At 31.9% G+C, this 24,496-nt stretch overlaps 1 protein-coding gene across 7 annotated transcripts; it reads left to right on the forward strand.

Moving 5' to 3' along the window:
• The first annotated feature begins 237 nt into the window (after positions 1 to 237).
• LOC130818722 (UDP-arabinose 4-epimerase 1-like) lies at positions 238 to 7,996 on the forward strand. Of its 7 annotated transcripts, none has more exons than XM_057684901.1 (11): positions 238 to 453; positions 1,099 to 1,208; positions 1,949 to 2,073; positions 3,369 to 3,482; positions 3,566 to 3,673; positions 3,804 to 3,895; positions 4,530 to 4,671; positions 4,841 to 4,938; positions 6,382 to 6,511; positions 7,179 to 7,323; positions 7,466 to 7,996. In XM_057684901.1, the coding sequence occupies exons 2-11, from the start codon at positions 1,148 to 1,150 to the stop codon at positions 7,714 to 7,716; spliced, it is 1,266 nt and encodes a 421-aa protein (XP_057540884.1). In that variant the 5' UTR covers positions 238 to 453; positions 1,099 to 1,147; the 3' UTR covers positions 7,717 to 7,996. The 7 variants fall into 7 exon arrangements, with proteins under 7 accessions (XP_057540884.1, XP_057540888.1, XP_057540887.1 ...); XM_057684905.1 differs by having other exon boundaries at positions 1,099 to 1,187; XM_057684904.1 differs by having other exon boundaries at positions 452 to 655.
• Positions 7,997 to 24,496: the final 16,500 nt, after the last annotated feature.

The raw sequence follows: 24,496 nt of genomic DNA on the forward strand, positions 1-24,496 counted from the left end.
AAGGAATCCTAGAACAATTATATGGGAGTAAGTGAAAATTGGCCTAAAAAATCGGTTAAATATTTACCCAAAGTTTACGTATGCTAATTACTACCATTAATAAACCATTAAATCATCAATCATTAACATAAACAAAAACGCGCAACTTCGACACTTGTAAGCATCATATTTTCCGTGAACGCCGGGGCCCCGCTTTGGCACTTTCTTTTATAGGACACTGTTTTTGGTTTTAATTTTTGACGAATCAATAAGCGTCGCTTTCCATTTTCCATTTCTTCCTCCGTTACAACAACTTCATTCACAATCTTTGACATTTGTTTACCTTCTTTATTTATTTCTCATTTAAGGATATATCGTAATTTTCCTTCTTCAATTTCTCCATTTCTGGAGTGCACTCAATTGATTTCCTACTTCCCTATTTATTCCAACCATTTTTGTGTCCGCCATTGATGTGTATGATATGCTTTTCCCTTTTCTTCCTTTTTATTTTCGAATATGATTATTTGATGAATTACCCAGTTTGTTTTTGTCCCCAAAAGCTTTTTTTTTTTATATTAAATTAAACTTTGTTAGTTAGGTCAGGTAAGCTAAACGGTTGTTTTTTGTATTTAAATTCAAATTTGATGACTTTTAGAGCTGGAATTATTCTGGTGCGGTGAGTCTATTTTGGTTTATAGTGCATGCATGTGGTGGGTTTGATTTTTATTTTTTATTTAATTTATCTTTTTAATTTATAATTTTCTAAAAATCTTGTTGCCACTTTCCACATTTTGGGATCTTACGGAATTTTGTACTTTTTTTTGCTTTGATAATTACTGGGTTGTAAACATTGTTTTGATTTTTCAAATTCATTCTTGTTTACCCTTTCTTTGCCTTTGTCAATGTCATTGTTCTTCAACATTGGCGTGCTTCCTATTTTGTGTTTTTCTGGGTGAGATTTTTTTACTTGTGAAGCATGACGGTCTGAATTTTTTTAAAAAAAATTGATTATGTTTGGACATGATTTTGCAACAATGATTATTTTCTTTATTAGCGATCATTGGATATTAAAAAATAAAATAAAAATTCTGATGATGATTGATTGTGTGAATCGTGCAGATGAATAAATTTGTTTGATTGTTGATAATTGATTGAAGCTGTTCTCCAAATGCTTGGGTTTAGCAGGGCGAGAACTCAATCTAGAAACGGTAGATCTTTGCCTCTTGCAGGTTTGTTTTCTTTTGTTGATTTTTCATCCTTTTTCATTGCATCAATGTATTTATTTTAGTAGTTGCCCATTAATTTCGCTTGAATTTGTTTCCTCTGCTGTGTATGTTTCCCGTTGGTGTTTGTCGGCATGCAGTGAATACTGTTGAATCATGCTTATTTTCCTTTTTACACCACCCTTTTGTTTTACCTAAACCCACTGTGCTTGTTAGACTAATGATTTTGGTGTTATTTTTCTCACCATTATTTAATTGCCTTGATGACATTAAGTGGCTCCCATGTAGGCGTTAGGGGCGAATCTAGGCAGGACCTGTCTAGGCCATGTTGTGGTCGTTTGATTAAAAATGACCCCATTAATATAAGTTGCTTATAGCTGACTTGATTCAACACACATTTATATTTATAGGTGAGTGTTCCAATGGTCTTGAGATCAAGTTAGACATCCAACAACGTTTTGTTATTTTGTTATTTTTTGCTTATTTATGTTGGCCCACTCTATACCATTATTCCGAATTTGCCATTGTCCACTGGTGGACGGGCTTTGGGAGTCGGATGTACACTACCATACCCTTTTGAGGTTGTTTCCAATTGATAATTTGTAGAAAGCATCACTTGCAACTTTTCATAAGTAAGAGGTGTACTTGATTTAATGGGATTATTTTTCTTGGACGTCTTTAAATACATGGATAACATGTTTTGTGTTTGAGGGTGGTATCTTATTCTCTTTCATTTGGGTTTGTAGGCATGGATTACGCTGATCCAAAGCGGAAGGGCAATGTTGTGGGTAAAATTATTGTTGCTGCTGGGTTGATTGCGTTTTGCCTTATTATGATTAAACAGTCTCCAACTTTCAGCACCCCAAGTCAAGTAAGTATAAACATACACTTGTGCCATTTGGAATGTTTTAGACTCCTAGCATTCGTACTTAGTATGTTGAGATGGATGATGTTTTCTGCTTGGATGTGTTAAAATGCTTTTAGTTTCATGCCTGATGAACATGGCTTTGATGTATTTTTTGATTCAATTTTTTGTTCGTGATCATTAATAAGGTTCCAGATTTATCATCAAGAACACTGGGAGTATTTGTTTGTGAGAATTGGAATTTGTACCCTGGGTGAAAACTTGAGACTGAACTCCTTTTTAGTTAAATAGTTTCTGGTGTCGGTGAGATTTGGATTTTGTTTAGGGGGCTTCTGGATGTATGATCTTACATTCAAATTTATGGGCTTCTCCAACTCAACAGTTAATTGTGTTTTTACTGCTGCTAATCTTCTTTTTAGATCGTATTCCTCCACTATTGATTGCTTTACATGTTTGGTTTACTTTTCCTTCCTACTATCATTTGCATAGCTTGTTGTGATGTGGTCTATAGAAGATGCATTGACATTGGTATCGTGATTTTAAATTGTTGTGTCTTCTTTCGGCCAACAATAGTGCTCCACTTACTCCCAAGACCCAAAATTCTTACATACACCGACAAAACATTCATGTTAACAAACTACAAACACTTGATACATGGGAACTTTATATGCTTCGTAATTCACATGTTTAGATTGAGAATGATTTTAGCAATGAATTTTTGCTAACAAGGAGGAATAGGATAAAAGGGAGACTAGTCATTTGCCTTTGTTGATTAGGAAACTTTGAAGAAACATCTTGGTACATTGCGAAAGGGAATGTTGAGCATGGCAGCACATAATGAAAAAGACTGGAGTAATTGGAGATGTGATTGTAACGTTCTGAATGAACATGTATGCTTGATGGAACAATAAGCTGTCTGCAAGGCAGCAAATTTCTTGTGAAGGAATATTTAAGCTTGATGGCAGTATACTACCTCCAGTGTAAGCCTGAGTAGAGGAACATTATATATTTAAATCTTTGTTTGAGTTCCCTCTGAGTCCTAAGACAATAATTTTTTCCTCAAACATTTTCTTACTATGTAAGCTGTATCACTTGATCGAAGTACTTCACCAGGAGGTACTTTCTTGTTGAGTTGCTTAGAAATCGAAAACATACTTTGGCATTAATGGTGCTTTCCTCCTACCCTCAAACAGAAAGGACTACAGTTTACAGCTTATTTTGCATTTTTGTTCCTTTGATATTTAAGTAAATTACTTATGTTTTATTTGCTATTTCTGAGTTTTCCCCTTGCATCCTTTCAGTTTTCCCGCCATGAAGAGGGTGTCACTCATGTCTTGGTGACTGGTGGTGCTGGCTACATTGGGTCCCATGCAGCATTAAGGCTTCTAAAAGACTCGTATCGTGTGACTATTGTGGTATCCTCTCTTTCATGACATCGCTTTTCTTTACTATTCTTGTAATTCTTGAGCTTTACAAAGAAAATCTCTTGATTTTGAAGGACAATCTTTCTCGTGGGAACCTGGCTGCTGTTAAGATTTTACAACATATGTTTCCAGAACCAGGAAGACTTCAATTCGTTTACGCTGATTTGGGAGATGCTAGTGCTGTATCCTTTTTATTTCATTTTATTGTTTTTTTTGGCTTTTTATATCAAACACTTTTTTCATAAGTATTCAAACCTCAATGTAGGAGTAGTAAGAGACCTCGTCCTTTACTTTCCTTAATGTATATGTCAGGTAAACAAACTTTTCTCAGAAAATGCCTTTGATGCTGTGATGCATTTTGCTGCTGTTGCTTATGTAGGAGAGAGCACTCTTGACCCTCTTAGGTAGTCATAATTTATTGTTGTATTTGAATGGGTTTTGAGAAATTTTGCTCTCTACCATTATTGTATGTTATTGGATCATCTCATAGAAATAAGAAACGGTTTAGGAACCTCAAATATCGAGGAGAAGATGAAAGAGAAATGCTTAAGATGGTATGAGCATGTTCAATGACGGGGTATTGGCGAACCGGTAACAAAAGACAATTGGATATAAAGGATTTTGATTTACAGTTTGAGATGGTAGAGAAATCAAGTGGACGACCACCTAAATTGATTTATTGGTTCATATAGCCGACTTCAATCTTTTGGGTTGATCTGTTTTGAAATTGTTATTCATAGAAATGTTGATTCCTAAGTATGTCGAATCTGTATGCTCAATCATACCTAATCTGTATCGTTAGCTCTGAAGGTTTTAATGCGGATATGAAATTGACATAAACCACTCTTGGAACTAGTTTATATAGGCCTCACATTGCCACTTGAACACTCTTATAGAGTTTGAATTGTTAGGAGATAATGTTTTCTAATAGACACAAAGAGCTTTTTTTTATAAAAAATTTTGCTATTCTATTGTTGAGATTTATATAGAAGTATTTATTATTGTATATTTGAGGACAATCAACTCTGATTTGTACAGATATTACCACAATATTACATCAAACAGCTTGGTAGTATTGAAGGCAATGATAAAGCATGGAGTACAGACTTTGATATATTCAAGTACATGTGCAACATATGGTGAGCCTGAGAAGATGCCCATAACAGAAGAAACTCCTCAGGTTCGAAGCCTTTCGAATTTCTGGTGCATTTTCAGTTTAACAATTTCACTTGCTATGTTTTTTCTTTTATTTTATATCTTTTTTTTTTGGGGTGTGTGTGTGTGTGAGAATTCAAATCATTGCAAATGAAAACTATTGTTGTGTTCTCAATTCTATTTTGTTGTTGCAGATTCCTATCAATCCATATGGTAAAGCTAAGAAGATGTCAGAAGATATAATTCTGGATCTGGCTAAGCAAAACACAGACATGTCAATTATGATATTAAGGTTTGTCCTTCTGTGAACCACAGAAAAGAAGCCTAATTAGCCTTCAGTTCTCTAGCATTCCCATTAGGTTGTCTGTAACTTGAAAATAATCTAATCAGAAACCTTTTTTTTTTTATATTGATTTAGTTTGGAAACTCTGCAGAACTACTTTGTTAAATGCCTACTTGTGTAAATTACGATCTAATAATTTGTATTGCAGTTGGGTAACCCTTCTCTGAACACATAGCAACCCTTTTATGAACTTAGTCGAATTTATTTATCCTGAACTAAGTGAGACGAGCTAAAACTTTCTGTTCTGTTGACCCCATTCATTCGCATCCGTCCTTTTCCTCCTTTCTTACTTTAGTCCATGTAATATATTGGAAAGAGATAATATTCCCACCTACTTGGTATTATTATCAAGGGTCTGAGCTCTCACAATTGACATGATTTGGTGTAGAAGATCAGAAATTTGAAGTAAAAGGTTCCTGTACTTTTTCATTTTCTTCTGTGTTCTGTTATGTGTGGATTGTCGTGTTCTTTTCTTTGTCTGGTTTACAGGTTAGTTTTGTATTTGTTTGAGAATTTCTATATATGGGATATGTATAAAAGGTAAAGGCATAAGGTATTTCAAATTTAGATGCGCCCGTTCTATGACAAAATTTTATGCTTAATAAGCCATTGGCACTTTTACTAGTTCAATATTCTTAGTTTTTTTCTTCTTTTTATTAAAAGAATATTTTGATTTTGTATGATTGATCCTTTTTATTAAAAATATTGTTGCATTCTTGTGAAGTGTTCTTTATCTCATAAGATCACCTATACCTGGATTTCTTGTACTCCTTTTTAGAACTTTCTTCACATCAGATTTAGCATCGAATAAACTGGGACAAGGGTAAGTAAAGTTTTATTTTATTTTATTTTATTTATTTATCTTTTTGGTGGAGAGGTGCAGTGATGGTGAGGAAATGGGGAGATTGTATGAAAAAACAATTTAAAGTAAAAATGGGAAGAACTTGATGGATGCATAAATGGGTAGGACATTATGGAGAACAAGGGTTATGGAGTAGTAAATAGTATTCTTTTGCTGTCCAATGCACAAATACTACATTCTTTTCTATTTGGTTGCAACACTTCTCATTCTAGGAAATGCCATATTAGTTGAACATTTTAATTTGGGTAGGTAGCCCATTTACTTCTTTTTTATTTTTTATTTTTTATTTCTATTCCTCCCTTTTGCTCTCACATCTTTTCTCTCTTCCAACATTCTCCCAAACTCTAGTTAGCAGGCTTTGCTTTTCATAATATTTTTCTGTGTATTGCTTACTTCGTCAGGTTTTTTTATGATAGAAGTCATAAACTACACAAATGTTGTGTACTTTTGAATGTTTGCTCTAGTTTCAAGCTATGATGTCCTTTAGAAGTCTTGACCTTGCTAAATTTGACATTGTTTCTGTTTGTTAGATACTTTAATGTTATTGGGTCTGATCCTGATGGAAGATTGGGGGAGGCTCCTAGACCAGAGTTGCGAGAGCATGGACGGATTTCAGGTGCTTGTTTTGATGCTGCTCGTGGAATTATACCTGGATTGAAGGTATGCCGATTTTCATTCATCTGATCAGTGATTAGTATATTCAAGTAATTCTCTGATCTTGCATAGTATATTCTTTTCGGAGTTCTGCATTCATAGAAACTCAAGTTGTGCTTTTTCTTCTGTTTTACATTCTTGAATCTGTCTGTATATGGGTGTGAATTTGCTGGAAAATCATGTAAAACTTATTTGGAATATATTTTTCTGTTTATTTTTTCATTCAAATATATAATTGCTCCTAGTGCATGTGATGCTTTGGTTTTGGTGTTCTGTAAAAGCTTTTAATAAAGATAGTTTGGGGGCTTCACTCTGATTTCCTCCCTCAGAAAATAATGTTGCACTAGAGGGAGGGAGGGGAAAATGCCATTTGTAACACGTAATCTCAAAGTCGCAAGGGCCAAGTTCCAAGACAAGCTTGGTGCTTCTCTAACCCGATTGGGTCGTGAACTTTAACTATTTTTTGTTTCCATGTGACCATTCTGTATAAAACTTATTAACAATTATCAAATTGATATTATCTTTGTTAATGAGCTCTCAATCCCAGCTTCCTGCAACAACTGATTACTTAATTCGTAGGGCAGAAAAATGCTCCTTAGTTCTATCAAGTTCCAATGAACCATTCCTAGTAGTGACACCATATGTTAATTTCGGATATTCATTGTTTCCGCAGGTAAGAGGAACGGATTACAAGACTCCAGATGGCACCTGCATACGAGATTACATTGATGTGACCGATCTAGTTGATGCTCATGTAAAAGCTCTTGAAAAAGCAAAGCCTGGCAAGGTTGGAATTTACAATGTCGGCACAGGAAAAGGTGACGTACCAAATATTCATATTCATCCTTAATCGTTTCCCTGCCTGAGTTTTTCCCGGATCTATTGTTAGGCGTAGACGTCAAATTATATTTACTCTTGAATGTGCTTATTAAATCTTTGCATTTTATCTTGTTTTAACAGGTAGATCTGTGAAAGAATTTGTGGAGGCTTGCAAGAAGGCAACAGGGGTAGACATCAAGGTCGATTATTTAGCACGTCGCCCAGGAGATTACGCTGAAGTTTACAGTGACCCTACAAAGATCAAGGAGGAGCTTAACTGGACTGCTAAGCATACAGATCTTGAGGAGAGTTTGCAGATAGCATGGAGATGGCAGAAGGCGCATCGGAACGGCTATGGGCCCGCATTATTAGCAAGAGCAACAGCCATGTAGATGGGTGTTCTGTTGTTTAGGATTTCAAAAGGCTAATGTTAAAATTAGCAGGCAGTTCACATAGGAGAAGAGGGCAGGTTATATAGCCTTGGTATTTATTCTTTATATTGTTAAATTATACTTTGATTAATGGTGTAGGATAGAGTGGTAGGGACTAGTGAGCAATAATCTATTTGTTGCTGCCTAATATTAGTTGTATAATTCCAGTGAGAGCCTTTTTCTGTTTATGAATTTTGAAGATCTTAATTCTCTCATTTATATAGTATATATCTTTTTAACATTTTTTGATTTATTTATTTATTTTTTTATCGGAGCATTGACTCACTAAATGATGTTTGGTTGGTTTGACCAGAACTATTTTCTTATCCCAATTTTTTGCGAAATATTATTTTTAAATGGTAAATGCAAATGAATTTACAAGGTATGTGTTATGCAAAAGGGTTTTGGTCTTGGTTTATTTTTTTTTTCTTTAAAAAAAGTTACAAGTGTTAAAACTTAGAGAGATAAGGAGGAGATAGAATCAGTAAAAGTTAGAAGATGAAAATGTTTTTACTCATTGGTGTGTTTTTTTTTACATTGGTGAACTTTCATATTTATAGGCAAGTTCTTCTTACAATTACATTAAATGCCTTCATATTAGGGTAAATTTATTAATTATCTTTCACACTATATTCATTAATTACCTTTCACATTATATTTCAACACTCCCCTTTGAATGCATTCTAATTATATAAAAAGAGTAAAATATTATTACAATATTTCTATTTAATACTACCTCACTAAAAACCTTGTCAGGAAAAACCCAATGGGATAAAAAACCTAAACAAAGGGAAAAAGAGTGTTTTGAGTATGATTCTCCCCCTGAGTTTAACAAATATCTCGTAGATGACACATTTCAATCTTATGTACAAGTTGTTCGAACCTCTTTGATAGAAGGGACAATGTGAACAAATCTGCAAGATTTTTGCTTGATTGAATTTGTCAGACTTTTATTATTTTATACTTCTGAAGGTCATGTGCGAAGAAAAGTTTTTGTGCTAAGTGTTTGGTTCTATCCCCTTTTTTGAAGCCTTCGCTAACTTGTTCAATACAACCGGTATTATCTTCAAAAATTATAGTTGGAGAATTTATTATCGAATTTATCCCACAATCTTCTTGAATATGACCGATTACTGACCTTAACCAAACGTATTCTCTACTTGTTTCATAAAGGGCGATCAATTCTGCATGGTTTGATGATATAGCTGTCAGTGTCTGTTTTGTGGATCTCCAAGATATTGCGATACCTCCATATGTGAATACATATCCATTTTGTGATTTAACCTTATAGGGATATGATAAGTATCCAACATCTGCATATCCAACAAGAGTAGCATCTTGCTTTGATCGATAAAATAATACAAGATCTTTAGTTCTTCGAAGGTAGCGCAACAAATGTTTTATCCCACTCCAATGTCTCTTTGTTGGTGAATTGCTATACCTAGCTAATAAATTAACAGCGAAAGCAATATCAGGTTTTGTATTATTAGCTAGATACATCAAAGCTCCAATTGCGCTTAAATATGGCACTTCAGGGCCAAGAATCTCCTCATCTTCTTCACAAGGTCGAAATGGATCATCTTTTGGTTTTAATGATCGTACTATAATTGGAGAGCTCAATGGATGAGCTTTGTCCATATGAAATCTTTTTAGAACCTTTTCTATATAGTTGGATTGGTGCACAAAGATTCCACCCCTTAAGTGCTCTATTTGTAATCCAAGGCAAAATTTTATTTTCCCAAGATCTTTCATTTCAAATTCTTTCATTAGGTATTTTGCAGTTTAAAGGCAAAATTTTATTTTCCCAAGATCTTTCATTTCAAATTCTTTCATAAGGTACTTTGCAGTTTGTTTAAGCTCTTTGGGAGTTCCAATGATATTAAATCATCAATATAAACTGCAATTATAGAAAATCCTGATTGAGACCGTCTAATAAATACACAAGGACAGATTTGATCATTTTTAAATCCTTCTTTCAGGAGATATTCACTAAGACTGTTGTACCACATTCTTCCAGATTGTTTTAGTCCATAAAGTGACCTTTTTAGCTTTATGGAAAAAATTTCTCGTAATTTGTGGCTTTCTAGTAATTTAAGTCCTTCGGAGACTTTCATATAATTGTCTGTATCAAGTGATCCATATAAATATGCGGTCACAACATCCATAAATGGCATTTGCAACCTGTTTGAGATAGTTAGACTTATCAAGAATCTTAGTGTAACTACATCTACTACTGGAGAATACGTTTCCTCATAATCAATCCTCATAACCTTTTAGTTGAAATATAACTAATCGAAATTTCATTGTTATCTTTTATATCATTATTTTCTTCTTCTCTGAGATTTTCATCCTCATCTCCAAAACTTGTTTCTTTACAATTTATTGAAGAAGTAATATTGATAACATTTGCCATTTCATTCAACCTTTTGGAACCAAGTGGTCTTCCACGCTTCCGGCGTGCAATAAATTCATTTTTAGTGGCTTTGTTATCAATGGGAATTTCAATTCGTGCTGGAACATTTGCCGCAAGAATATATGATTTTGTCACTTGCTTTGTTTCACAAATGCATCAGGTAATCTGTTTGCAATATATTGATTATGGACAATTTTTCTAACTTCTTGTTCAGAAGCATTTGTTTTTGGATCATATATTTTCAAATGCATTGCATTCCATGTGAGATCTATTTCCTTCTTATTTGAGTCCATTTTTACTCCCCTAAGGATGGGAATATTGTCTCATTAAAATGAAAATTTGCAAATCTAGCATTAAATAAATCACCAGTCATTGGTTTTAAATATTTGATAATTAATGGGCATTCAAATATAACATAAATTCTCATCCTTCTTTGTGGACCCATTTTTGTACGTTAGGGTGGTGCAATAGGGACATATACTGCACATCCAAATATTTTCAAGTGTGATATATTTGGTTATTGACCATGCACTAATTGTTGTGGTGAATATTTATGATAACCACTTGGTCTCAATCTTATCAATGATGATGCATGTATTATTGCATGGCCCCACACAGATGATAGCAATTTCGACCTCATTAATAATGGTCTTGCTATTAATTGGAGTCTTTTAATCAATGATTCAGCCAGACCATTTTGAGTATGGACATGAGCTACTGGATGTTCTACGTCAATTCAATACAACAATTATTAAAAGTTTGAGATGTAAATTCTCTGGCTTTGTCAAGCCTCATTCGCTTAATTGTATAATCTGGAAATTGATTTCTCAATCGAATGATTTGAGCAAGTAATTTCGCAAATGCCACATTTCTACTTTGTAGGAGACTTACATGTGACCATCGTGTTGAGGCATCAATCAATACCATAAAATATCTAAATGGCCTAGAAGCAAGATTAATTGGCCCACATATATCTCCATGAATTCTTCTAGAAATTTAGGAGTTTCATTAGCAGTTTTATTTAAAGATGGTCTAATTATCAATTTGCCTTGTGAGCATGCAGAACATGATAATTCATTTGGTTGGGGAATTCTCATTTTCTTCCTTGGATGCCCAATTGAGTTTTCAATAATTTTTCGCATTATTCCCAAACCAGGATGACCCAATCGGTCATGCCATAAATTCATCATTTCTTTATTATCTAACGTTTGGTTAGACACCATGTTTATCTCAACTGGTTTTATATCAATACGATATAATCCTGATGAGTATGCTGGTAATTTTTCATGAATGCTTTTCTTACCGCATTTTTCAGATGTGATTCATAAAGATTCAGTATGATTTTCGGTCATTGTTTCTAAATGATAACCATTTTGGCGTACATCTTTGAAACATATGAGATTTCGTCGAGATTTACTGGAATATAAAGCATCATTAATTACTAGTTTTGTCCCATTTGGAAGTATTATTTGAGCTTTTCCATATCCTTCTATTAGTTTGGTAGTTCCAGAGATTGTGGTGACATCTGCTTTCATCATCTTCAACTCAGAAAAGTATTCTTTGTGCTTTAGGATAGTATGAGTTGTTCCACTATCTAGGAGGCATTGATATTTGAACCCATTTTCAAACTGATCCATATCTTCATATTAAATAAATAGATAGTTAAAATAAAATTTCATTAACCTTAGATGAGATCAATACATAAAAAGGAGATTGCATATAAAAAGAAAATACAACTAAATAAGCATCACAACATTGTTAAGAAAAATTCAAATATCTTCGTCATATTCTTTATCATTTTCATCGTCATTCAAATAGAAGTCTGAAAAGTCAAGATTAGGCATTGGCGTGCTTGCTTTATTATAAAAATCAACATTAGGCATTGAGGTGCTTGCTTCATTAAAGTTTGCTTCCACACCTTTTCCCTTTTTCTTTTGGGAAGCTAGATACAACTCCACCAAATGTTTGGCAATACGACATGTAGGTGCCCAATGCCCTGTCATACCACATTTGTAACAAATACTTTCTTTTCCTTCTTGATGGCTATTTTTATGGTGATATCCAACTTGTTTTCCCCTTCGAGAATTATTATTGTAATAACCATGGCCTCTACCGAATCCTTGGAACTTTCTACCATGTCCATTAAAATTTCCATGACCTTGTCCTCGTCCTCTTCCTCTTCCTCTTCCTCGAAAATTTCCGCATCCTCTACCACGGTTATTATAATTTCCACGACCTTTATTTTCAACAGCATGTGCTTTAGGCACATGTGTTTTAGTAAAGTGTGTCTCACGGATAGTTTGAGATCCAATAGGTCTCATATTATGATTTTTCCAGACAAGATCATTATGTTGTTTAGCTAGTGAGAGTACTACACTTAGATCTGAATATCTTTTCAAATTTATTTCCCTATATTGTTGTTGCAAAATAATATTTGATGGATGAAAAGTAGATAATGTGAGTTCAGTCATTTCTGCATCAGTCACCGGGTGCTCACAGTATTTCAACATTGGTGCAATTCGGTATAATGTTGAATTGTACTCACTAAGAGTCTTAAAATCAGAAAATCTAAAATTCTTCCACTCATGGCTAGCTTGTGGAAGAAGCACCCTTTTGTGTGATCAAATCTTTCAACAAGGGAGTCCCAAATTGTTTTGGTATCTTTTATAAATAAATATTTAAATTTAAGGCTATCATGAATATGATGCCTCAAGAGGACTAAGGCTTTTGGCCTTTTCTTGATTTGTAGCTACCTTTATTTTGGTAGCTTGAGTTCCATCTATTGGATCCTTTTTTTTTTACTTCCAATACAGTATGTTCAAGTCCTTGAGCTTCTAAGTTTATGATGACATCTTCTTTCCATTCTAAGAATTTTTGTCCAGTTAAGTCTAATATGTTGAATAATCTTTTGGTAATCTCTGCTATACTTGCTACATAATATATAATTGTTTTATAAGTATATGAAAATGCAATAGTTCTTATATTTTCATAATAATAAACCATAAGAAAAATTATGATGTTTCAATTTCATGATCTTCTCCACCTTGATTTATTATGAATTTGTTGTAAATAATAACGTTAGGAATAAATCAAGAACAAGAGAAATAATAATAATAATAATAATAATAATAATAATAATAAGGAGAAGAACGAGAAAAAAAAATTAAAGATAATAAATGCTAAAAAGGTTAAAAAAAAACATATACACAATATATTAGTATAATTTATCATAAAAAATGCATTAACAAACAAAAGAAAATATGACAAAGAAAATCATGTGCATTTTGTTTCTTGTTCTTCAAAATAAATTACTTCTTCGTAATTATTATAATTCCTAATGCTACAAGAAGGGCCACTAAACCCATAATTAAGGAGATATATGATTTGACTTTGGCAAAATTTTCTTCAAATCTAAAAGTATGGGAAGAGGGAGAAGATGGGTTGTTTTTGTTATGGGAGTACATTGTAGGTGAAGGAGGGTTTTTGATGTAAAGAGTAAAGTTGAAAGGATAAGGGGTATGTGGTAAAAAAAATTGGGGTAATTCGTTTTTATAGAGGGTTTTTCCAAATTGTACAATATACCGTATTATTTATATATACTTAAAAAAAATATGTAAAGTAAAAGGTAAATGAAAAAAAATGCACATAGACATAAATGCAAATACAGCAAATAAAAATGCACATATAAAATACGAGAATGAAAAATAATACTAACCGTCCATTTAGGCGGTAAAACAAAAACAATTAGCCAGCCATATAGGCGGTTTAAAGAATAAAAGAAATAAATAATACTAACCGTCCATTTAGCCGGTAAAAAAAAGTTAACTAGCCATATAGGCGGTATAAAATAATACAAAAGCAATAAAGTGTTCTTGTCATCCGTAAAGGTGACGTATTGTCCAATAAATTATTTTATGGGTTATTTATCTTGCAACGTTTTGTACTTGTTTCTCCTTCATCATTTTTAGTTCTTTTATTACTTGGTGATGGTTTATTTTCAGTTGATGTTGTTGGAGCACTATTAGTTGTTTGTGATGATGAATTATTTGTTGGTCGTACTAGTGGAATATTAGTCGGTGGGATTAGTGGATTATTAATTGGTCGCATATGTGAATTACGAGTGGGTGGTACTGGTGTACCATTAGTATTATTGGGATTATTATGTCGGAGTTGATTTAAATTAGTCATTGCTGGGTTTGTAGTGAAGGGTATGGAATTATGCTCAATTATAAAATATAAAAATGTGTTAGAAACACCTTGGATGACGATGTTGATACCATTTGATTGTTGGTCCATTTGTAGGTACCGATGAAAAAAATGCTTAATTAGGTTTTAAAAATATTACGTTCTTGATTATTAAGGGTAGAGCTCGTGTTGATAACGTGTTAAAACTTAGAGAGATAAGGAGGAGATAGAATGAGTAAAAGTTAGAAAATTGAAATGTTTTTATTCATTGGTGTGTTTTTTTACATCGATAAACTTCTATATTTATAAGCAAGTTTTTCTTACAATTACATTGTATGTATTCACATTAGATTAAATTTATTAATTACCTTTCACACTATATTTCAACAACAAGATAGTAGTCTTGAATATTGTAATGTCCTCAATGCAGGAAAGGAATACTACCTATGTGAACAGAAATTAATATTTTCTTTATCTATGTTTGGTATATTCTTATTGATACCACAATCCACAAATAGTGTACTGCTCAGTATCATGGTGGTTATTATATACTATACTACCTTATTATCCTTAAATTCTAAAGTCAAAAATATTATACTCTTTATGTCCGCTTTGATTTATATTAAAGAGAAATTAAGTTATTTTTAAGAGAGTAGTAATAAATGATGATAGAGAATTAATTAGGTGAATGAAATTAAAAGATAGTTAAAATGTATAAATGAGATTAAAAAAATTGATGGACCACAATCTCATAAAAATATGCAAATTAAATAGAACGAACCAAAATGAAAAATATTGTAATTTTCAATGGAAGGGGGAATATATCATGCTTGCGAGCTCGTCTTATATTACTATTTATTCCATTTGCAAGTTGCTACTCATGTTTGTTAGTTCAATCTTTTCATTTTGTTTATAATCAAAAAAATATAAAATTTCAAATTAATTGTTACGTTTTACTTCCCCATCCTCGTAATTTTATCACACTTTTCCTTCTAATTTGTTCCTTTTATTTTAGTATTTGTTTTATGAAAATGAATCATTAACTTTCTTTTATTCTCATCCAAACAATTCAATTTCATTTACTATCATCCACATAATTTAAATGCAATCATTGTTTCTTAACTTTAGTAAAAAGTTCCTTTATGCATTCTAAAAATATTTCAAGAAAAAAAAAAGTTATATGATGATTAAATTTTTATTTCTAATTAAAATTTTTCTATAAATAATTTTTTCCAAATACAAAATCAATGATGTGTGGAATTTACAATAAAGTTGTGGGGTTAAGATGTCCTATTATGGCTTAACAAAGTTTGGTCTAAACTGTAAATTAAACCGGACCAAACTAAATTTTAGTATATGGTCAAGTCTATGTTCTAAATGGTCTGGTCTGGTTTTTTTTCAATATAAATTACGGTTTACGGTCTGATTTTGGTTTTTTATTTTTCAGACCAGATCAAACCGCAAATCGTACTATAGATGAAAATCATAATTTAAAAAAAAAAAAAATTAAGTTGCTACCTAGATATTTCAAGATGTAGTTATTTTTTTATACTAATATATACTTGAATGATGTTGATGTTATCAACTAATTATAAATTATTATGTTTAGTGATTGTAGATGCGAAATAGTTGCATAAACACATGTATTAATTTGGACAAAAATATAAAAATAAAAAATCGTAAACCAGAACAGACCATTATAAAAAGATTTGATCCGATCTGATCTGAAAATTTTCCAAACCGAAATCTTTTGATTTCGTCTGATTTTAATATCTGACGTACATTACAAATGTGGATTTATCATTATCATTGATTAACATAACATGACTTTGCATTGTCCAAGGAATTTATCATGTGTCTAAACGAGAGCGGTGCTAATGGTTTTTTTAAGTTACTCTTCAATTTCTTTTTCTTAATCTTTGTTAAAAGACTACTTTTAATTTAGTAGTACTCCCTTTTGCTATAGAAATTCATTTATTTTTAATTTCTTACACTAAATTTATTCTATTTTTACTTTTATTTTCATAACTCCTTTTGTTTTTTCTTTAATTTTGATTGATCCACGCATTTAGCTTATTCTTTAATCTAATCTACATATTTATCTCATTTTTCGTAAAATACTACTCATTTTTCTTTAATCAGTTTACCAATTTTCATTCAATCAGTAGGAATAATAGAGTACTTAGGTGCCGCAAAAGTGTTCATTTCGGGTCGTGTGTTAACAATTATACTACTAATTAAGATTTAACATAGTATTAGTGTCACTTATTTGTTATATTTTTTTTCAAATATAGTTTGTCGATAATAAGATTGTTAACCTCAAAATATGTAGTGTTTAACATTACTATTATACTTAATCCTATCTATTAGACTTGCAACTAATAGTAATATTTTTCCTTATAATATGTCACAACCAGTTACAAGTATTTTAGAATTGAGGTAATACATAAAAATTCAGGTAAATTTTAGAATAATTTATTTTATAACATAAATATTTTTAGTTTTTATAAATATGATTAGTTATAATTGTCATTCATCCTTCACCATGACCTATCCTTTCAAAGTGCCATCCTTGATCCTCCTTTATTTCTCGGTTACTTGCATAATATAGTTTTAGAAGAAGAAACACGAGTTTCCGCTGCTGTCAAACTTACTCAAATTTTTCATTAACCACATGTAACATCCCGACCTCTCGAACTACTGGTGATTACTCATGGAAACTGTAGACTGGCCTCATAGACCAACACAAGTCTTTTCAGCGCACTTTAACCTCACTCGTGCGCACCCAGAAGAACTTTCCAGGAGGTCACCCATCCTAAGACTACTCCCTACCAAGCACGCTTAACTGTGGAGTTCTTAGCAAATGGGCTCCCATGAAAAAAAAATGCACCTTGTTGATATGAGTAGTCTATCAATCTTTTTTCAAGCTAAATCTAAGGTATCACATTCACCCCTACTTAGGAATACAAAGTCCTCGTTGGATCGTAGTTTCAGGATCTTTTCCCCTACTAGATGCACTGAACACACAATCAGCCATGATCGCAGGGTTTCTCTGATACTATTTGTAACACCCCGGCCTCTCGGACTGCTGGTCATTACTCATGGAGACTGTAGACTGGCCCCACAGACCAACACAAGTCTTTTCAGCGCACTTTGACCTTACTCGCACTCGGAAGAACTTTCTAGAACGTCACTCATCTTAAGATTACTCCCCACCAAGCATGCTTAACCGTGGAGTTCTTAGCTAAATCTGGGGATCACACCACAAATACAAATCTCTCCAAGTGTTGTTACAGTTTTGTAGAAAAATAGTGAAAAACTAGGAAAAGTGAATTATTTGTTAGAGTATATAACATATCTTGAGGCCTCAACCATTAACTTAAGCTTTTGGTTGAATTGGTTTAATTTCTTGATATGGTATCAGAACTAAACTTAACCAATAAATATAATAGACAAACGAAGAGAAACAGAGGAGGCAGTGAGACAATATCATCCATATAAAGCAGAAAGTAGGAAATATCAGAACCATAATAATACACAAATAGAAAATTATCAGAAATCTTGTTTTGGAAGTCGATAGTAGTTACAAAGACACAAACCGCTAATACCAAGTATGAGGTGCATGCTTAAGATCGTACAAAGATTTGTGTACAAACAAACATAATCAGGATGAGCAAAGTGATGAAATCCCATAGGCAGATGCATATAAACAGTCTAATTTAAACAACCATGAATAAAAGCATTATTAACATCTAACTGATGAATGGGCCAAGATTTAGCAAGAGCAATATGAAGAACAATTTGGTGAGAAGTAGGTTTAGCAACCAGACTAAAGGTCTCATCACAATCAACACCATCAACCTGTGATTTTCATCACCCACTAAACGAGCCTTGTATCACTCAAAAGAGCCATTAGACCTAGTCTTATGCCAAAAAAATCCATAAAGAATGGATAATATTGGCATTGGCATGCCAAGGTACAAGTTTCCACGTATTATTTTCAATTAAAGCATCATATTCATCTTTTATGGAACGTTTTCAATTTGGGTCATGTAAGGCAGTGACAGAATCTTTAGGAATAGGAGAAATGGATTGGGTAACGTATGCGTGCGAGGAATATTTTGGGTTGGGTTATCGTTTTGACTAGAGTAGTAAGACAGGGTGGAGGAACGAAGAAAGTGCGCTGGCAAGCAGTAGGTGGTAGATTGGGAGTCGAACTGCACTGTAAAGGGATAGTTGAATGTGGCCTTGGAAGAGATAAGACGCTAATATACAAATTGGAGGACAAAGAACCGGACAGGAGTGGGATATTTTGTGGGCTTAGGCTGCCAGGGGAGTCCAACGAGAGTTGAAGAGGGAGTTTGAGGTACGAGATCTGGACTGAGAAAGATGCACATGATTGGGCTAGCCCAAATGATTGAATAAGAATGTGAGTAATTAGTTTGAATTTCAAATTCTTTATTTAAACCTACCATTAAAATAGTTTTCTAATATGAATTTAGTTATACATGTTAGGAAACAAATTTCAACCAATAATACATTAGGTATATTTTGATATATAGGATCTTTATATTATGAAATAAATTTCAACCAATGTATTTTAGCCATTTGTCATAGTTTCTTAGAGTGTGACATTTGGCATTTACAACTCTTTTCATAGAATTTATTTTAAAATTCTCTTTTTTAATACAAAAGTAGAAAAAATACATTAGGTTTATTTTAATATATAGGATCTTCACATTAAAAAACAAATTTCTACCAATGTATTTTAGCCATTTGTTATAGTTTCTTAGAGTGTGACATTTGGCATTTCACAATTCTTTTAATAGAATTTATGATTTATGATAAAATAAATTGCAACAATTATGCAATGCATATTTGTTAAGAAAAAAGACACATCCCTTAAAATTGTGTGAATAAAAATAAAAATTTTTAAAAAATAAAAAATAACTTAAAGAAAGTGATAATACACTAATTAGTATTAAAATATTATAATTAAAGATATGAACAAAAAATAAAAGTTGCATATGCAAAGTACTATAAGCGACATGCTACATTTAAAGTAGTACTACAAATTAATACTCTCACTGTTCTGAAATACTTGTTACATTACGACTTTTAGTACTATTCATCATTCAAACTTATTTTATATATTGCGGTTATAATGTGTAAGAAAAAATATAATCAAGTGAGATCTTATTTTAATTGTCTAATCAAATACTTTCATAATATTAACTTTTATAATTTTTAATTATACATAATTCAATATATAAATTATAAAAATAATATATTAAATTGTGTAAAAAGTTAAATATAGCAAATATAATTAAACGAGAAAGTATGAAATAACTATTCAAGTCATCCCCTTCTCAATAAATCTAGGAACTTGGACTTATGTAGAAGTACTTACTTAAGTATCTGATTTATACAACTTTCTCAACAAAATAAAAATTTTAAAGGAAACTTGGTGTTCAAGGAGCAAGCTCTTTGGTATTTGATTAAATATATTACTAAAATAATAGAACTACATATTAATGTCATTTAAGAAACAAAAGAATTAAATAATATAGATAATCACCAACTTTATTTATTCAATTTTTTAAAATAATAGTAATATATTCTAAGCTTTCCAAAAAAAAAAAAAAAAGAAGAATACTCGTTTAAGTATGATTAATTAACTAGAATATCTATATGTTTCAATTCCATTTATATATCTATATGTCATTTAAGTATGATTAAGTATTTTTTTAATTTTTATGCAACACACTTTTTTTTCATTCCATTTATATGTTTCAATTCTCGTTTTTGATATAAAATCTTTTCAAAATATTATTAACTAGAATATCTTTAGTGATAATTTTCTACTATTAGACATTGATATTTTCTATAATAATTGATATTTATTATAAAAGAAGAATACTTGAATATGACTAATATAATAATATTATAATCATAAAAAGTAAAGTATGATTAATTGGACACATAAATTTTAAGCACAATCTATAATAATACGTTTAAAAATATTTGACACATTAATAAATACTCGTTAATCAGGCAATGATCCATCAATATATCTAGTGGTTAAGAGTTACTCCTTCTGTCTTCAAATGTTCTTCTTATTTATTTTTATCGTGGATCCCAATGTAAATTTTAAAATCAAATAATTTTAATTATGGGTTTTCAAAAACCCAAAAAAAGTTAATATTTAGAAAGTATATATTGAGATATATCTAACAAAATGTCATATTATATGTTTTTCTTATAGATCGATCAGAAATTTTAATTAAAGTTTGACACTAAAATTCGAAAGGATTATAAGAATATAGAAGTAAGTCTTAATGAATTCAAGTTGGTATTATTCCCCTTTTCATTATTTCATAATAAATGTCGTAATAAAATATTATTATATAATGTATGTAATTTAATTAAGCAAAACTTATTTATTTTGCTCTGAAAATTACTCCTACCATTTTCCTTCAAAGATTTAAATAATCACATATATTTTTACATAAAACTAGTCTAATTAAAATAACTTAAAGAAAAAAATAAGAATGCAATAGAAATATATTTAAAATAGGCAAAGATGATTTTAAAGGAAAACTACTTCATTAAAATAAACTGTCATCAGGTATTCTGGAATAAAATCAGCAGAAAAGTGGCATTTTATTTCAATTTTTTTTAAATAAATAAAACTTGCTATAGCAAATAATTCAATTACCACTCTAGGCAAATACCCCTGACAGTTGACACTACAAAAAACTATTGAATTGGCGACACACCTTTTCGTCGCCATTTCATAGCTAAACGGTCAAAAAGTGACCTTGGCGACGGGGGGCGACGGGCTTCGTGGTGGTCGCCTTTTCGTTCGTCGCTAACATCAAATTGGACGCCATTTGCTCGCCATTTTTTTTGGAGAAACTGGCGAACACGGAGCGACGAGATGTCCATCGCCAAACACGTGTGTATCATGGCGACAAGGAGCTCCTCGCCAATGCTATCGCCAGAGCTGGCGACCAATTAGCGACCACCTTGTCGTCGCCAACTTGGCGACCAACCACTGATAGCATTTTCTTCGCCTACTGCTTTTATGCTTTTTGTAGCCATATATATTTTCTATTAGTTATAATATTAAAATAAAAATATATACACATAAAACAAATAAATTAAAATAAAAGAGCTGAAAATATTATATATAAAACTGAAGTTTATTTACAAAGTCACAAAAATTACAAATATTTTAATCATTCATTGAGGAGGTGGAGGAGGGGGTTGATTCAAATTGAAATGCGATTCAAGGAATTTCATAAATTGTTCTCGTTCTATTGCTATTTGTTCAGTCATCCTTTGATGATAGTCATAGGCTGTCTGAGCATTTTCTCTTCGTATCGCTTCCCATAATTGATAATTAAACTCCATTTGCCGGGCTTCTAAATCCGCAAACCTTTGTTGTATAATGGCATCATAATCAGGTTGTGCAGGCTGAGAAGCCGGAATATCCGTTGGCTCAGGAGGATAAATAATTTGAGTGGCGGAACCAACCCTAAATACCTCTTTGGATTTTTTGTTTATTTTGTTTAAACCGCTTTCTACGTTTTTTATAGCATCCAACCAAATTTGACTTGGGTCGCGAGTTGGATGCTCCTCCATCAAAGAATGATATTCATCCTTCAATAAAACAAAGAAATCAATTACCAATAAACAAACTATTAATTGATACCAAAAATAAATAAATAAACAAGTTTAAAAGATTATTACGTTAACTTTTTGTGACTTGCTATTCGTCCATTGGGAACAATCTCCTGTTTCATTGTCAAAGACCCCATGCGTTCGTGTAAATATTTCATAGGCCGTGGGTCTTTGACCTTTTGATTGTTCCTGAAATATTTTAAAAAAAAACGACTTAAAACTAAACAAAAGATAATAAAAAAATTCAATATAATACTACTTAATTGACAAAATACTCACCAAATCTCGCATTGTTCTGATGTGCGGGATTGAGCCACCTGTATGGGTGGCTTCGACTTTGTCTCTTCCTCCACGTCTATTGGAGGAATTCCTAGCCGAAACGGCTTTATTATCTGGGCGTTCCCAATTCACCTTCCATCGCGCCCAGGTCTCATTATCGATGGAAGGAGGTTTAAATTCAGGCTTGCTTTTCAACGTCCTACGCCATTTGAAAAGCATATCCGCATAGCGCTTTGCGGCTTTTTGCTCCCACGACCTTCGAACGAAATGTTCGAGACGAGGGTCCCATTTGTATTGTTTCTAAATACATAAATGTTTCATCAAATAAAATACTTAAAATAATTTATATATAACAAAGTCTAAAAATAAACAACAAAATAATAATTTTACCTTAAATTCATTAAAATAAAAATCTTTGGTGTGTTTTGTCACACCCTTCCAACTACTACCTTCGACATCATGCCTATAATTGAAGGTAGCCCTTATTTTGGATGCAATGGTGTTTCCGGATATGGGATTAAATCTTACAATAATTAACAAAATTAGTTTATATTGAAATTTTAATATTGAAAAAATATTAATGATAATAAGATGATTAAAATATTTACTTGTTTATTGTTGGTAGCCATGGAAGATTCGGACGAGGATCGTCTCCATCGTCCTCTTCCATATTTTGCACGGAATCACTTGGAGTATTTTCACTACTCCCATGAACTCGGTTACTGTTGTCTTCGTCGTTATTGTCGTCGTGTCTACTCGACAAATTATTCAGGAAATAGTTGCTAGCCCAATCATTAGGGTCGCTGCTCATTTTGCCTATAATATTTATTTCAAATCCTAATACTATTTTCAACTAAAATCAATCTTATCTATACCATAAAATGTCCCAATTTTATCTACGTAATGAATTTTTTCATGTCAAACTAAACATTACTACGTATACTATTAAAGGCTAAAGCAATTTGAAAATTATATTAAAAAATTACATTAGACATGCTCAAAAATTCAAAAATATTAAACAAAAAAAAAAAAATTCGAAACTAGATAATAACAACATATTAAAAATAAATTACTCTATAATTCCAAAGTTACATATTAAATAAAAAAATCTAGAAAAAAATATAACATAAAACATGCTCAAAGTATACCATAATTCATAATTCGAAAATATAAATTACTCCGAAATTCAAAAATGCATAAAAATAACATTAAACATGCTCAAGTTATACCATAATTCGAAAATGTTAAAAACATACAAAAAATGACGAAACAATATAATAACAGTAAACATGCTTAAAATATACCATAATCCGAAATTAAAAAAAAAACATACATAATTCAACATAAACATCATGAAATAACTAGAAAAACATGTTGAAGATGACAATGTACTCCATAGCTCGAAATCAAACATAAAAAAAAACATTCAATCATAATTTATCATCATAATCATCAAGAACATTGAAATAATTTAAAAAATAAACAGTAAACACTAACCTTTTAATAAGAAGATTAGTTTTTCAGAGTTGAAGATGAGTAGAAATCACAAAATGATGACCAAAAGATTAAAAGAGAAAAGAAAATTAATAGAAAATAAGATGAAGGGAGGAAAAGAAAACTCAAAGGTGAAGTATAAGGAAAATAAAGAAGTCTGGAAATGAGGATACTTGTGTAGGAAATGAGGAATTAGGGCTTCATATGACATTTTTCTTCTGAAATGGGCGACCAGCATGGCGGTAGCTGATTCATCGCCAACTACAATGAAAAGACCTAGCAGATTGCACTTTTCAGAATAGCGACGGGATGGCGACCAGCAGGCCGGTAGCTGACTCGTCGCAAGAACCTCGGTAATCAGTACTTTTGCGTGCTGCAGTGGGCAAATTATTTGGCGCATTTTTTGACGTGGTATGGCGACGGGGATGTTGGTAGCTGGTTCGTCGCTGCCTGCATTGACAAGATTAGTCAGTTTGACTTTTCAGGTTGGCGACCAGTTTCCGGTCGCTAGTGCCTCGATAATGAAAACCTTTGCGTGCTGCAGTGGTGAAAAATACGGCTGTGCAGTATTATTGTACTTATTATTACCGTTGTTATTATTATTATTATTATTATTATTATTATTATTATTATTAATTTTTTATTATTATTATTATTATTATTATTATTATTATTAATTTTATT

Source organism: Amaranthus tricolor, chromosome 7 (assembly GCF_026212465.1).
Source record: "Amaranthus tricolor cultivar Red isolate AtriRed21 chromosome 7, ASM2621246v1, whole genome shotgun sequence".
NCBI lineage: Eukaryota > Viridiplantae > Streptophyta > Magnoliopsida > Caryophyllales > Amaranthaceae > Amaranthus > Amaranthus tricolor.